This window comes from Ambystoma mexicanum, chromosome 2p, assembly GCF_040938575.1.
Source record: "Ambystoma mexicanum isolate Mex_15411 chromosome 2p, UKY_AmexF1_1, whole genome shotgun sequence".
Taxonomy (NCBI): domain Eukaryota; kingdom Metazoa; phylum Chordata; class Amphibia; order Caudata; family Ambystomatidae; genus Ambystoma; species Ambystoma mexicanum.
In genome coordinates, this window is record NC_090923.1 from 1,282,462,394 (window position 1) to 1,282,476,118 (window position 13,725).

The following is a 13,725-nucleotide window of genomic DNA, read 5'->3' on the forward strand; positions in this document are numbered from 1 at the left end:
TTCCACAACTGACGTTGAACTGACCATAACTAAGGATAGCACTCAGACTGCCAAGTCTTTGTCGGTCCTGGTGAAACCGCCTTTCAGGGTACAGAGGACGTCCTCGCAGCCTCTGCCTTCCTCTGGTTTCAGGGGTTTTTTAGACCGAAAGTCCCGTAGGGTTGATACCCCATCGGGAAATTTCCACTGAAGGCAGCAACGGAGCCGGGTTTTCTCCCATTCCTCAGCCTCCTCTTCAGGTTCAGATGGCGCCGCCACAGAAAGACCAGTAAAATGAAGTTTCTCTGTGCTCGCACGAGACCACAGTGGGAGGACGCATTGCGTCTCATTGGGAGGCGTGGCAGACCATCACCGAGGACCGGTGGGTCTCGTCAGTCGCTCAGACGGGCTTCCGCTTATCCCTCCCCCTACCCCACCCATCAATCCTCCCTTCCAGCAGTCAGGGTCGCCCTCCCTCAGAGCCGGGATTCAGAAGTTACTGGATTTCAGGGTGGTGGAACCTGTTCCCCTAGGGGAGCGAGGGCAGGGCTTCTATTCCCGGCTGTTTGCAGTGCCCAAACCCAACCAGGCTGGCCTGCGCACCATCCTAGACCTTTCCCAGTTCAATCTCTGTCTACCCCAAGAGAAATTCAAGATGATCACGCCCTGCCAAATAAAGTCCCCTTTGCAGAAGGGCGATTGGCTCCGCGTGGTGGACCTCCAGGATGCGTATATACATATCCTGATCTTGAATCCACATCGAAGGTACCTATGGTTTTCGTGAGGGAGGAGCACTTCCAGTACCGAGTGCTCCCTTCTGGCTTCAGCTCGGCACTGCGTGTCTTTACGAAGATGTCGGTTATTGCAGCTTATTTTCGGCTTCAGGGTATCCACGTGTATCCATATTTGGACGATTGGCTGCTGCATAGTCCTTGTCCTTTAAAAGCCTTGAGCAACCTTCAGTCTCTCCTCCAGCTCCTGTTCCACCTGGGGCTGTCAGTGAACTGGCGGAAATCCTCCATGACGGTCTCTTAAGGACCTGATTTTCCTGGGTATGTATTGGAACACGATCGACTGCAGAGTGTACCTGACCAGGGACAGAATAGCGGATCTGGTGGCCAGTTGTCAGGTCTTTGCGCAGACGGGGGAGCATGTCGGCCTGGTGGTTCCAGAGGCTTCTGGGCCTCATGGCCTCGTGTGTATTGGCTCTTCCTCTTGCTCGGCTCAAGATGAGGCGGACGCAGATGGCTCTTCAGAGCTCTTGCCGTCAAGCTGTGGATCCGGACTCCAAAATTATATCGATTCCAGCTTTCATGAGGGCGGACCTTTTGTGGTGGTCGTCTTTCGGCAATCTATCGGTTGGCGTAGCTTTGGAGGACCCTGCTCCGCTGGTGACAATCACAACAGACTCTTCCCTTCTGGGGTGGGGTGCAACGTTGGACCTTCAAGTTTCCGATCACTAGTCGCCCCAAGACAAGCTCCTTCATATAAATCATCTGGAGCTCCTGGCGATCTTCCTGGCGCTCAAGGCGTTCAGGCCGGTCATTGTCAACCAAGTGGTCCGTGTTGCACGGACAATGTGGTGTCCATGTTTTACATCAACAAGCCGGGGGGGGGGGGTACCAAGTTCCCTCCTCTTGTGGATCTTGCGATTCAGATTTGGGAATGGGCGGCGCAGCATGGCATCTGCTAGTGGCAGTACACATCCCGGGCCAGCTTAATGTTACTGCAGATGCCCTCAGCCGACAAACGATGGTCAGCTACGAGTGGGAATTGAAAGTGGGAGGTCCTCTTACAAATCTTCCAGTGTTGGGGCACTCCAGAAGTGGACCTCTTTGCAACGTCGGCCAACAGAAATGGAACTGTGAGCCTCCTCTCTGGGGAATGCTCTCGAGATTCCCTGGCACAATATGAGGGCCTATGCTTTTCCGCCTCTGCCTCGGATTCATCAGACGATTTGCAAACTGAGGAACACAGTGAACTGTTCTCTTCTGCTCAGCTCCATGGTGGCCGGCCAGGTTCTGGTTTTCAGAGCTTCAACATCTGTCGGTGTGTGCACCGATCAGGCTTCCGTTGGTTCCCGACCTGCTTCACCAGAGAGATCGCCAGCTGTGCCACCCCTCCCCACAATTGTTCAGCTTGGCGGCATGGTGCCTGAGTTCAGATCTTTAGAGCATCTCAACCTGTCTTCTGATAACATGCACATTATTCAGGCAGCCAGGAAGCCCTTGACGAGATCTCAATACATGAGCAAATGGCTTTGGTTCAGCCACTGGTGTTTAGCCAGACAGCTGGACCCCAGGGGGGCTACGATTGACACTGTGCTGTCCTTTGTCTCGTCTAGCAGAGTCTGGCATCCATGTCTTGACATGCAGGACTTCTCTTTCGGCTGTTGCCACATACCTATCCACGGATCAGTGCTCTTTTTCACTGTCAAACCCAGTGGTTAAAAGGCACTTTGCGGGTCTCATGCGTCTTTACCCTCCTGTTCACAAACCGCATCCGACGTGGGATCTGAACGTGGTCCTTACGGCCTTGTGCCATAAGCCCTTTGAGCCAATGACTACTGTAGACCTTAAGCACCTTTCGTGGAAAGTGTCATTTTTGGTCGCTGTGACTTAGGCAAGACGTGCGAGTGTGCTCCAGGCCTTGTCGGTGGAGCATCCCTTTCTGGTTTTTCATAAGGATAAGGTTGTCCTGGGGACGAATCCTTCTTTCCTTCCAAAATGAGTCTCTGATTTTCATCTGAATCAGTCAATCTCCTTGCCTGTCTTCTTTCCAAACCCAGCCTCAGAGGCTGAGAGGGTTTTGCATTGCCTGGACGTTAGAAGAGCTTTCAATTGGACAGAACATCTGAATTTAGGAGTTCTCAACTCTTGGTGATCTTCGATAATACACAGGGTAAACGCGCCTCCAAGGCGACGATTTCCAGATGGATCGCTGCCTGTGTTATGGAGTCTTAAGCTGTTCATGGTCTTTAACCTCAAAAAGGGGTTCATGCACATCTGGTACGGGACAAGGCAGCTGTATGTCCCCTGGGAGACCATTGCGAAAGCGGCTACCTTGTCCTCTCCATCGACTTTTTTGTAAACACTACTGTTTGGATCAGAGCTCGAGGTCTGCTCAGTTTGGCCAGGCTGTGCTTAAAAACCTTTTTCAGTAAGGAGTTTTCCATCCAACCGTAATTCCTGTGAGGAGTGCTTGGGAATCTCCCATAAGTATGGAGGAAAGGGGACGGGACGTAGGAGTATGATAAGGTTACTCAACACCTTACTCCTAGTCCATAGTCCCCTTTCCTCCATGTGCCCGCCCGCCATCCCCTTTAATAAGATTCCTCTTTTATTGCTTAAAGGCGATAGAAAAGGACTGATGGGTGATGCGCTGGGCGGAGCTAAGGAGGGCAGGGTTACGGCCATGTGCGGTACCCCACGTAAAAAGAGGAAGGACACATTTTTGAAAAATGTGATGCTTTTTACAAAGTGCTCCGGTCCCGTCCCACAGGACGGAGGAATGTCCCATAAGTATGGAGGAGAGGGGACTATGGACTAGGAATAAAGTGGTCACTACGGTGAGTAGCCTTATTATTTTTATCTTGTTTTCTTAAATATTTGGCATATATTGATGTGTATGGTAAATTCTGTTTTATGAATTGTTTGGTATATTGAACTTAATTGTATTGATCTTTTGATGTGTGTAAGGTGTAATTAAAACCAAATCACAATATTTAAAAAAAATCAAGACTGCCCCTGATAAGACATCTTTAAAGATGGGCAATCTGTTGTAGGTGATGCTCATCCATTAGAAAATTACAGCAGGTAAGTAACTGTTTGCTGTTACTTCCAGGCATTTTAACGTGACTTCTTGGTCAGATGGACTTCGATCACGCAAAGTGCATCCATTGTAAGAAATTGTTGCTGTGAATGGGAATATACACATTGTACTTTTTCACATTATTTACCTGTAGAATTAGTCTGATGGATATGGCTCCTCAACACACTACCAGATTACCTCCCTTTCAAGTATGATGTACATCAGACTGCATTCAATTGCTTTTTTGCATGTTAACACAATTTAAGTGTTTGTACATATTATTTCTAATAATGCACCTAGAGGTGGTTTTAATTCTTATGATTTTAAGTGAGACGCAATTGTCTTTTTTTAAAATGTGTAATATGAATAATTCAACTTGAATAATGCATATTAAGGGTAATCACTTAAACATGATTTTATTGCTTTAGGTAGAACCATTGCAATTGGAAAGGTCCTGAAACTGGTTCCGGAGAAAGACTAAGAATGTTTCATGACCCTGCACAAAACTGTGGAGATTTCTACAGAAGCCTACTTCACGCCGCCTTTTTATTTTCTTCCCATTGATGAACTTTTCCCCATATTTTGCAGAGACAAATTTCACAGCAAAGGTCCACATTTGTCAGCTTTCTCATATTGAGAGCTCTGCTATGCCACTGTTGAACTACCCCAAACATTTCATTACCCCAAATTCCTCATCCTTGGAAAGATTTGGCAATAGCTTTGTAAGTGATGTGGACATAATTGCCTACAATAATGAAAATCGAAAGGATTATTTTGTGTCATTTTTTTCCCTTCGCATACATATTAAGATGTATTAACAGGCAGACCATTTGCAGTGTACAAATGTCTGTGCACGTTACAAAGAGAAACTACCATGTTAATAAAAGATTCAATTTGAAACCTTTTTTGGTATTTAAATTGCCTTTGGATGTTTATTTTTAAAACTGGATGTACCCTTGTTGCATTAGCTTTTTAACTACAAGTAGTCTGTTAAATATGACTCAAATTTTTCTAAACTGCTCGTTTGCATAGGCTGACGCACACAGAAGAACATACATGCACACGCCTGTGGAAATTTAGACTGTAGACGTGCAAACTTTGGGAAGTTTGCAGAAATTAGACCTTCAAGTTTTATTTAATAAACTAGCTTTTTCTCAGTTATTGTAGAATATGCAAACTTGGTTGGACTTTGATGGCTTTACATCTGTTCATAGCAAAAAATAATTGAAACTTGTTTGTTTTTTGCGAACATCAGTGTGTGTGTGTGTGTGTCTCTCTCTCTAACCACGCATGTCTATTTATACTGAACTTGTCTAATAGCTAGACATATGTTTGAAAGCAGTTTGCCTTTTGATTTAATTAGCTTAATGTGAACATTTGGCCAACAATGCATACCATGAAAACATTTATCAGTGTTTTGGTAAGTATGGAAGCTTCAGATGCTGTCTACATTTGTTATTCATGTGCTTGTTCCGTGCTAGCAAAATTGACTGTGCTGCACTTCTCTTGCTTACATATAAAGATAATAAAACTCTGAAATGTTTTTAAAATGGCTGTACATTTGAAAGGGCAGTTTAAATTGTGCATGGTCTTTGAACCATGCCACATGAAAATAGTTTTAATGATAATATGGAGGGGAAGTATTCTCAGATAGAAAAAAACAAATCTATACAATATTTCATTTGTATGAGATAAACTTGCTTGAGGTTTCCGGTAAATCTCAATGACGCTATATCAATACTTCTGATGCTTGTTAATCTACTTAGAATCACATGCTGTGCATAGTCAGTGATCTAGTGTTAACCGCAGAGTATTGCATCTGGTCTTTCGAGGATCGAAAGGGGATGTCGACATGGGCGTGCCTGTAACACTATCCCTAATGTGACGTGTAGTGTACCCAAAATCCCTGACGCGTCGAAGTTGCTCAGATTGTTTTTTTCTGCCCAGCTTGCTGGTCGCCTTATGCAGAGCTCTTACCTAATTGCAATATTGTTATATTTCCCGACCTCGGTCATGTTTATATATCGTCCCCTCTTCATCGATTGATTCTAACCGCTGCCGAAGACAGCAAAAGAACAGAGTTTGACGGCTAGTGCTTCGGTCGGCGTGGCCGGGCCTTCTGGCCGGCCTATACAGTAGGGAGAGTGGGATCTGGGGATTTCTATTCTTTTCAAGAATGTCTTTCCTTCTCCCCTCTTTGTCACTATGATTTTGGCGTCGCTTTAATATTCCTGAGCAATGGACCGGATGCCATTTAAAATTTTGCCCTTCCTGTAAGGGAAAATTCCCATGGAAAGACCAGCACCAGTGGTGAAATGGCTATCTTCCCCTCAATCACGACGAGGAGTCCTGTAAGTACTGCCAGCTCCTACATCCTAAGACCATTAAGCACCGTCAAACGAAACGGTGGACAGCCTACGCTATGTGGCAGGCCGAAGGTAGCTTCCCCCGCCACTGCAGCCGCAGTGTGTGATGAGTGACCGAAGTAATGACCAAGGCTCCACTTCGGATGCCATTGACCTTACATCGGATCACTTGCGCTCCACGACGTCCGTCCACAGTCCCGCTAGGCACGGCTCTAGCCCTGCTATGGGGAATGTACATCCCGGTGACGGGGACGCACCCGCTGCTCGGTCCACTGGGCACACAACCTACAGTACCGCCTCAGCAGTTCAGTCAAAGCGGACCAAGGCACCAATGGGTACGTTGGATTCCTCAGCGGCACTTGCCGATTTCATTATCGGCAGCCCTCCCCACAACTGTGGCATGCGTCCGGGCAATCTGTAACTAGGGGCGCCAGCATCAAAGCCACAAGGTCGTCGAGCTGCCTCCGAAGAGCGCGCTGATGCCACTTAAAGCCCCGGTTGCGTCGAAATCCAAGGCACAACCACCTACACCGCCAAACACCTCCCAGTAACGCCGAACATCAGCCAGAGTATTTCTAAGATTGTTTTAGCGGTTAAACAAAAGGCCAGCTCGAGAGACGTGTCAAAAGCACAGAAGAGCCGAAAGACGACTCAGAGTCCCCAGTCCCCTCGACGCTCTAGGGAGGGGAAATCCCCAGGAGGAGCCCTTTCCTTCTCTAGACCCCTCTGGCTCCTCATCATGGACCAAAGAGAAGTTTGAAGGTTGCGTGAACAGGCTGGAAAAGTTTGTGGACTTTTCTGAGAGGTTCACTCCTAAGGCTAAAATTTCAAAGGACCTCTGAACCACTTCAGGATGAGGTCTTTGACCTTACAGATTCAGAATTAGGCCCAATGGACCCTTATTTACAGGATGATGATCCTTCACATTATGATCCTTTTGATTATCCCCCTAATCAGCCCAAGGGATAGGATGATGAACAGCCGGCAGATAACACTCCTTGGCTGTCCCCTACCAGTACCCTGGACCCAGACACCATATGTATGGATCCCCCCCTTCCTCCCCACCTCTACGTCAGGCATCACCTGTTGATGACCAGAAGGCATTTAACGCCATCCTAAGAAAGGCAGCAGAACATTTCCAAATCGCCACGCACGAGGCTGTGGTAAATTCAGATTTTGTGGAGGATATTTTAAAGGAGAAGCCAGGCTACCTCCTTACTTAATTCTATCAAGAGGCGCATTGCCCCTTCGTTATTAACACCTTAACAGACCAGAGCTGTTAACCCAAGGGTGGAAAAACTTTTTTCACGCCTCCCCTATGACCCCCTTTATATCGATGGCCATGCCATCCCAGATTCTCTGGTGGTCCCGATGACATGGAGGAGAGCAGGTGTCCGCTCGTCCACAGGCGAGGCACCGCCAGACAAAGAATGTAAAAGATGGTATGCTCTGGGAAAGAGAATCATCTCTGCGGCAGCATATTCCACCTGCATAGCCAACAACACCACGCTGTTGGCCAGCTATTCGGATGTCCAATGGAACCTGCTGCAGGAGGGCCTACAGGAGGACCCCGAACCGTTGCGTACTCGCCTGCTTACAATTATATCTGATGGTAACCGGTGAACCATAACATTCTCAAGAACACTTTGGACCCTGCAGAGACAGCGGGAAGGACTTTAACCCAGGGTACCTGGTTAAAACGTCATGCCTGGTTGAAGAACCGGAGGCTCGGGTGTCAAAAATCAACCAGCCAGTGGAAGACTCCAACCTGTTTGGCAAGGTGGTTGATGAGGTGCTGGAAACGGCAAAAAAGGAACACAAGACTTTAAAGGCCTTGACACAAATCACTCAAAGGCCCTTTCAACAGGACGGGGGGGGGGGGGGAGTTCTCACCGCTCCTTTCGTGGGCAGTCCTATTCTCTGCCCCTCACAACCAATATGGGTCCAGGAACAATTGGTCCTCTAGACAGGGGTCTGCCGCCTCTACCATGTGTCAGCCCAGAGGACAACGCTGTGGGAAAGGAACGGGTCATAATTCCACCCCCAGAGGCTCCCCGGCCCCCAGTCAGAAATGACTCACAGATTCAGATCCCTCCCCGGTCGAGGGACGTATAACCTCATTCCTGCACGCCTAGGAGGGTATTTCAACAGACCAGTGGGTGCTCAAGACCGTCGCCCATGGTTACTGCATCAAGTTCAACCCACCACCTTGATTCAGACCTCCGAGATCAAGACGCCCAACAGCTGAACACCTGAGGATCCTGCTGCAAGAGGTGGAGATCCTGCAGGAAAAGGGCGCCATCAGTCATCCCTGTTCTACAGGTAAACAAGGGTATTTATTCAGTGTACTTCCTTGTACCCAAAAAGGATCTCACCATGCACCCTGTGCTAGACTTGCGCCCAACGGACAAATTTACAAAACCTCAAAAGTTTTGTATGGTAACGTTGCAAGAGGTAATTCCTCTGACACAGGGGGATTACATGGCAACATATTGGACATGAAAGATGCATACTTTCATATTTCAATGTTGCCAGCTCACAGGAAATATTTATGGTTCATGGTCGAGGACAAACATTACCAATTCAAGGTCCTTCTCTTCAGCATTGCCTCAGCCCCAAGGGCGTTTACAAAGGTACTAGCGGTGGCAGCAGCACACCTGTGCAGGCAATCCATCCCAGTTTGACGACTGGCTCATAACGTGATTCCTACGGAACATGCCTGTCAAACACTCAGAACGATAGACCTCTTGTTCAGTCTAGGATTCTCCATAAGAAATCCAGCCTAGATCCCAGTCAAGTCCAGCAGTTTCTGCGGGCCCCAATTCGAACAGAAGACTGTCTCCCCTTCCCCTCCAACGAGAGGATTCAAACCATGGTGTTTCATATCCCTCAGTATGTAGCCAGTCGAGAGGTGACCGTACGGAAGGACATGCGACTGTTAGGAATGATGGCGTCCTGCATTTACGTGGTTCCTCACGCACGTTTGCGCATGCGCCCCATGTAAGAGTGGCTCAACAGCCAGTGGTGTCAGGCCAGCGGCCAGTGGGACGATCTAGTGGTTATCTCAGCAGCCCTCATTCTCTCTCTGCAGTGGTGGTTGAGGGCAAACCTCTTTAAGGGGAAAACATTTACCACCCCTGCAGTAGAAGCCACTCTCACGCTGGACGCATCTCTCACAGGGTGGGGGGCTCACCTCCTTCAACAGACTGCGCACAGTGTTTGGTCCCCAGCATTAGCATCCAACCACATAAACCTGTTGGAGCTCTTAGCAGTGTTCAAAGCACTAAAAGCATTTCAGACAGCTGCAGGGGAAGACGGTGCTGATCCACACGGACAGCACCACAGCCATGGTACTACCTTGAACAAACAAGGGGGCACTCACTCTCCAGGGCTGTCCAAACTGTTGCAGAACATCTGGATATGGGCTCTCAAACACAAAATGTTTGTTGTCTCAACACGTTCCAGGGGAACTCAATCTTCTGGCAGACGTGATCAGCAGAGACTTCCCGCTGCTCTTAGAGTACGAATGGCGACTACACTAAGACATCAACTCCCGGTTTCGCAGAATGGAGCTTCCCAGAGATCAACTTGTTTGCAAAGCTGGAGAACTCACAATGTCCAAACTACGCCACCAGGTACCCTCAGAACCGATCCAAGGGGATCGGTCTATTGATGACATGGTCAGGGTAATTTGTTTATGCTTCCCCTACTCAACAGGATAGTGCACAAGATGCACCAGGAACCAGTCACCATGATATTGGTGGCCCCGACCTGGGCCCGCCAACCCTGGTTCTCCCATCTGAAGGAGATGTCTCGCTCTCCGATGAAATGACCTTGCCAATGCAACATGCTATCTGAGGACAAGGGGGAAACACTGCATCCAGACCTGCAGACCCTGAACTTGGCGGCTAGGCTCCTGAGGTCATAGAGTTCGGGCACCTCCAACTTCCTTGGAGATGCATGGATATAATTAGAGAAGCAAGAAAGCCAAACACCAGACATTGCTACTCCAGTAAATGGAAACGGTTTGTCATCTGCAATTCCTAGAGCATCAATCCCATTGACTGCTCTCCTACTCACATTGTACTGTATCTGACTCGCCTACTAGACTCGGGTTTCGTTTTTAACTCCCTGAAGGTAACTTAGCTGCGCTTTCAGCCCATACCACGTCCCAGCAAAAGGTGTTGTGGTGGAAGATCCCAGTAATTAAAGCTTTCATGGATGGGGTTAAAAATAATTCATCCCCCTATTTCGAACCCGGCTCCCAGGGGTTATCTAAATGTGATGTTAACCAGACTGATGGGGTCTCCCTTTGAACCTATGCACAAGGCAAGTCTCAAGGCACTCGCTTAAGACTGCCTTCTTAGTGGCAATCACTTCTATAAAGAGAGTCGTGAACTACAGGCCCTTTCAATTCTAGACCCTTTTGTCACAATTCAGAGATAAGGTGGTTCTGCAAACTCGCCCACGGTTTGCGCCCAAATTTATTTCTATGTTCCATGTGAACCAGTCTATAGAACTACCCAGATTCTTCCAGAACCCCAGTAACGTGGCAGAAAGAAGCCTACACACTCCGGATGTGCTTAGGGCAGTCATTTACTATCTGGAAAGGACTAAACCACCAAGGAAAACAAATACATTTTTTGTTTCAGTGGCAGCTGGTAGAGAGACCCTGTCTCTAAATCAGCCATTTCAAGGTGGATTGTCAATTGCATCACACTCTTGCTAAGAGAGAATTGCCCTTCAAGCCTAGAGCACACTCTACTCGGGCACTGCGGCTTCCATAGCATTCATTGCAAATGTTCCCCTCCAGTCCATTTGCAAAGCGACAACCAGAATTTCTGTACACAACTTTACAAAGCAGTATTGCCTAGACACTCATTCTAGGTCTGATTCTCAGGTGGGACAAGCAGTACTAAGACAACTTTTCACTACTGTTCTTTCTCACGTCCCACCACCAACTCCGTGTACTGCACGCTAGTCTATGCACAGCATGTGATTCTAAGTAAATTAACAAGCATCAGAAGACATGCATTAATTACTGTAATAGCATTTCTGATGATTGTATCTGCTTAGATTCACATGCGCCCACCCTTCCTCCCGGCTCGGATGGAAGGAACACAGACATCTTACTGCGTTCTCTTTTTTTCTGTACTCACGATAGTCCTAAGGCTCCCTCATAGCAGAAAAAATACAATCGGAGGGACCTCGACGTGCGAGGGATTTTGGGTACACTACACGTCACGTTGGGCATAGTGTTACAGGCACGCCCATGTCAACATCCCCTTTCGATCCTTGAAAGACAAGATGCAATACTCTGTGGTTACCACTAGATGACGGACTATGCACAGAAATGTGAATCTAAGCAGATACAACCCAAAGTTTACTCCAGTTTGCAGATCACTAAACATTTTAAACTGTTTACCATTCTGTTTCTTTGTAACCCAATTATTTTATTAGACCAGATTGCGTGGTATGGGCCAAATCCTTGTCCTCCCAGTTTGAGAATATTCATGTATCAACCATAATGTATGACAATTAAATGCATTGTATTGTCTGTAAACCTGTGGGACTGCTTCAACAGAAACTTTTGTAAAAACCCAAAGCCTTTGATATTAGCATTGCTGACCTATCAAGGTGTGAGACCAATATGCACCCGACACTTGAGAGCGTGGGCCATTGATTTGCAGTTGTTAAATGTATTTCATCTGACGGCTTCAGTGTCTTTATTTTTTCAGAAAGCCTCCTGCTCATAAATCCTGTCCCCTTTCCTTCCTCCTTGTGGGCGTCCACCAACATGAGGACGGTACCAGAATCTTTGGCAGCGACAAAATGAGCTTCCCCTTCAAATTTAGTACAGTGTGGAGCCTCTGGCATGGGAACGCCCTGCCGAGGCCCCGCCCTCTTTCGCCTCAACTCAGTACCTTTTTTCCACACAGACAGTGTCGGACCTGGCAGCCAGCACAAACAATTTTTTAGCTTTCTACTTGCTCCCCGTTTGTTTTTAAATTCTTCTCTTCAGTGCCTCGCCTCCCCTGACGCATGTTGGCCACTGGAGGATTCACAAGATGTGCCTCACGAGACCACTCGTTCCCGGCCTTGCACACTCATGCATTATGTCTTGAGTATTTGGAGCCCGACCACCGCTGGGACTTGCAGAGCTCTCGGTCACAGGGCATTGAAGAATTGGCTGTCGCGGTGGAGGGAGATCTTCCACACTTCTCCTCCGCCCCACCTTAAGGACTTTGTCTCCCGGACCTCTCGTCCAGACAAGGTGTAGAACCTCTGTTCAGCACGGCTCCAACTTCTTCCCTGGGGTTCCCCCAGATAGGGGTTCCTTGAATTCAGGTTCTGGCAGGCCTCTAAGGCTACCGGCTCCCAAGCCGGGGGAGGCACTACCATTCTGTCCTTGCAAGGGCGCTCAAGTATGTCCTCTTCCAATATCCCAAGGAGTAAGGGTGCCACCTCCAAGGCTATGTCCTCGGCTCGATCCGGCGCGACTACCGGCATGGTTGCCAATTGTGTCCAGCCTACCAAAGCTCGTTCAGAGGTGACGGGTCAAGGCGTTAGAACTACCGGCTGTCCATCTGAGGTCGACGCCTCCTGCTTCGGGTGCAAGACCCAAGCTGTATCCTCTCGTGTCTGAGGCTTCTCTTGGCTCGGGCCCTTGGCGCGCTCCTGCCCAGGGTGTGACGCATGGGTTCAAAATGTCGAAGCGGCAGAACCTGCCAGACCGGTGGCCATCTTGGATCCAGCTACAGGTTTGCCAATGCTTTCACCCATTGAATGGGCTCTGCGGGATGATCCCAGCCCCCCTTTCCTCTGGGGGGCTGGCAGCAGATCCTACAGTGCAGGTTTTTGGTCCTGTAGGGGATATACACCTAACCATCGCAGCCATATAGCTACATGCACCAGTCGCCTCCATGCTGTGACCGGGAGCAGAGGCCCAGTACCTCGGAGGGCTTGGCCCCTAGGGACCCGGCAACTTGTGAGGACTGCTTCGTCGAGCTCTTCCTCAGATGAAGGGGCTCCTGAAGGACATTGTGAAGGAGGTTATCATGCAGGTGGCTCTGCCCCAGACCCCTCCTCTGCATACTCCTCTGGTTCCTCCTGCGATCCCAGTCCCTCTACCGGTCGTTCTGACACCTCCAGCCGTTGGAATGGTCTGCAGCTCCAGGCCTAGGGGGAACCTGCTGACACATGTGTCCCAGGGCCCGGATTCCCCTCAGCCTGTGAAAAGGTGGGGAGGGGTGATTATGACAATGAAGTCCAAGATGATTAGCTCTCAGTATTCCATCATGACCCCCTTCAGGGACTGGCAGAGTTCTTGGGGGTGGGAGGGGTCCCTCTTCCTGAGGAAGACCCCCAGGAGTTTGGTGTGCTAGTGGAGGTCTTGGGGAGACACACCACAATCCATTCTGACATCTCCCTCCAGAAGGATGTCCTGCAGGTGGCGTGGAATGTCTTAAAGAACCCCAGGTCAAATACCCAGATGAACAAGAAGTTGGACAGCAGGTTTAGGCTAATGGACAGGGAGCCAATCCTCCTTCCTTCCCACCCGCAACCCAAC

General features: G+C 48.7%; 1 protein-coding gene across 1 annotated transcript in view; it reads left to right on the plus strand.

The window, feature by feature from the left end:
- Positions 1-4,707, plus strand: part of GSPT1 (G1 to S phase transition 1) — a 647,462-nt gene extending 642,755 nt beyond the window's left edge. The window contains exon 15 of the mRNA XM_069645596.1: positions 4,218-4,707. Within this exon, the coding sequence (XP_069501697.1) occupies positions 4,218-4,270 (53 nt within the window). The 3' untranslated portion in view covers positions 4,271-4,707. The remainder of the gene's footprint in view (positions 1-4,217) is intronic.
- Positions 4,708-13,725: the final 9,018 nt, after the last annotated feature.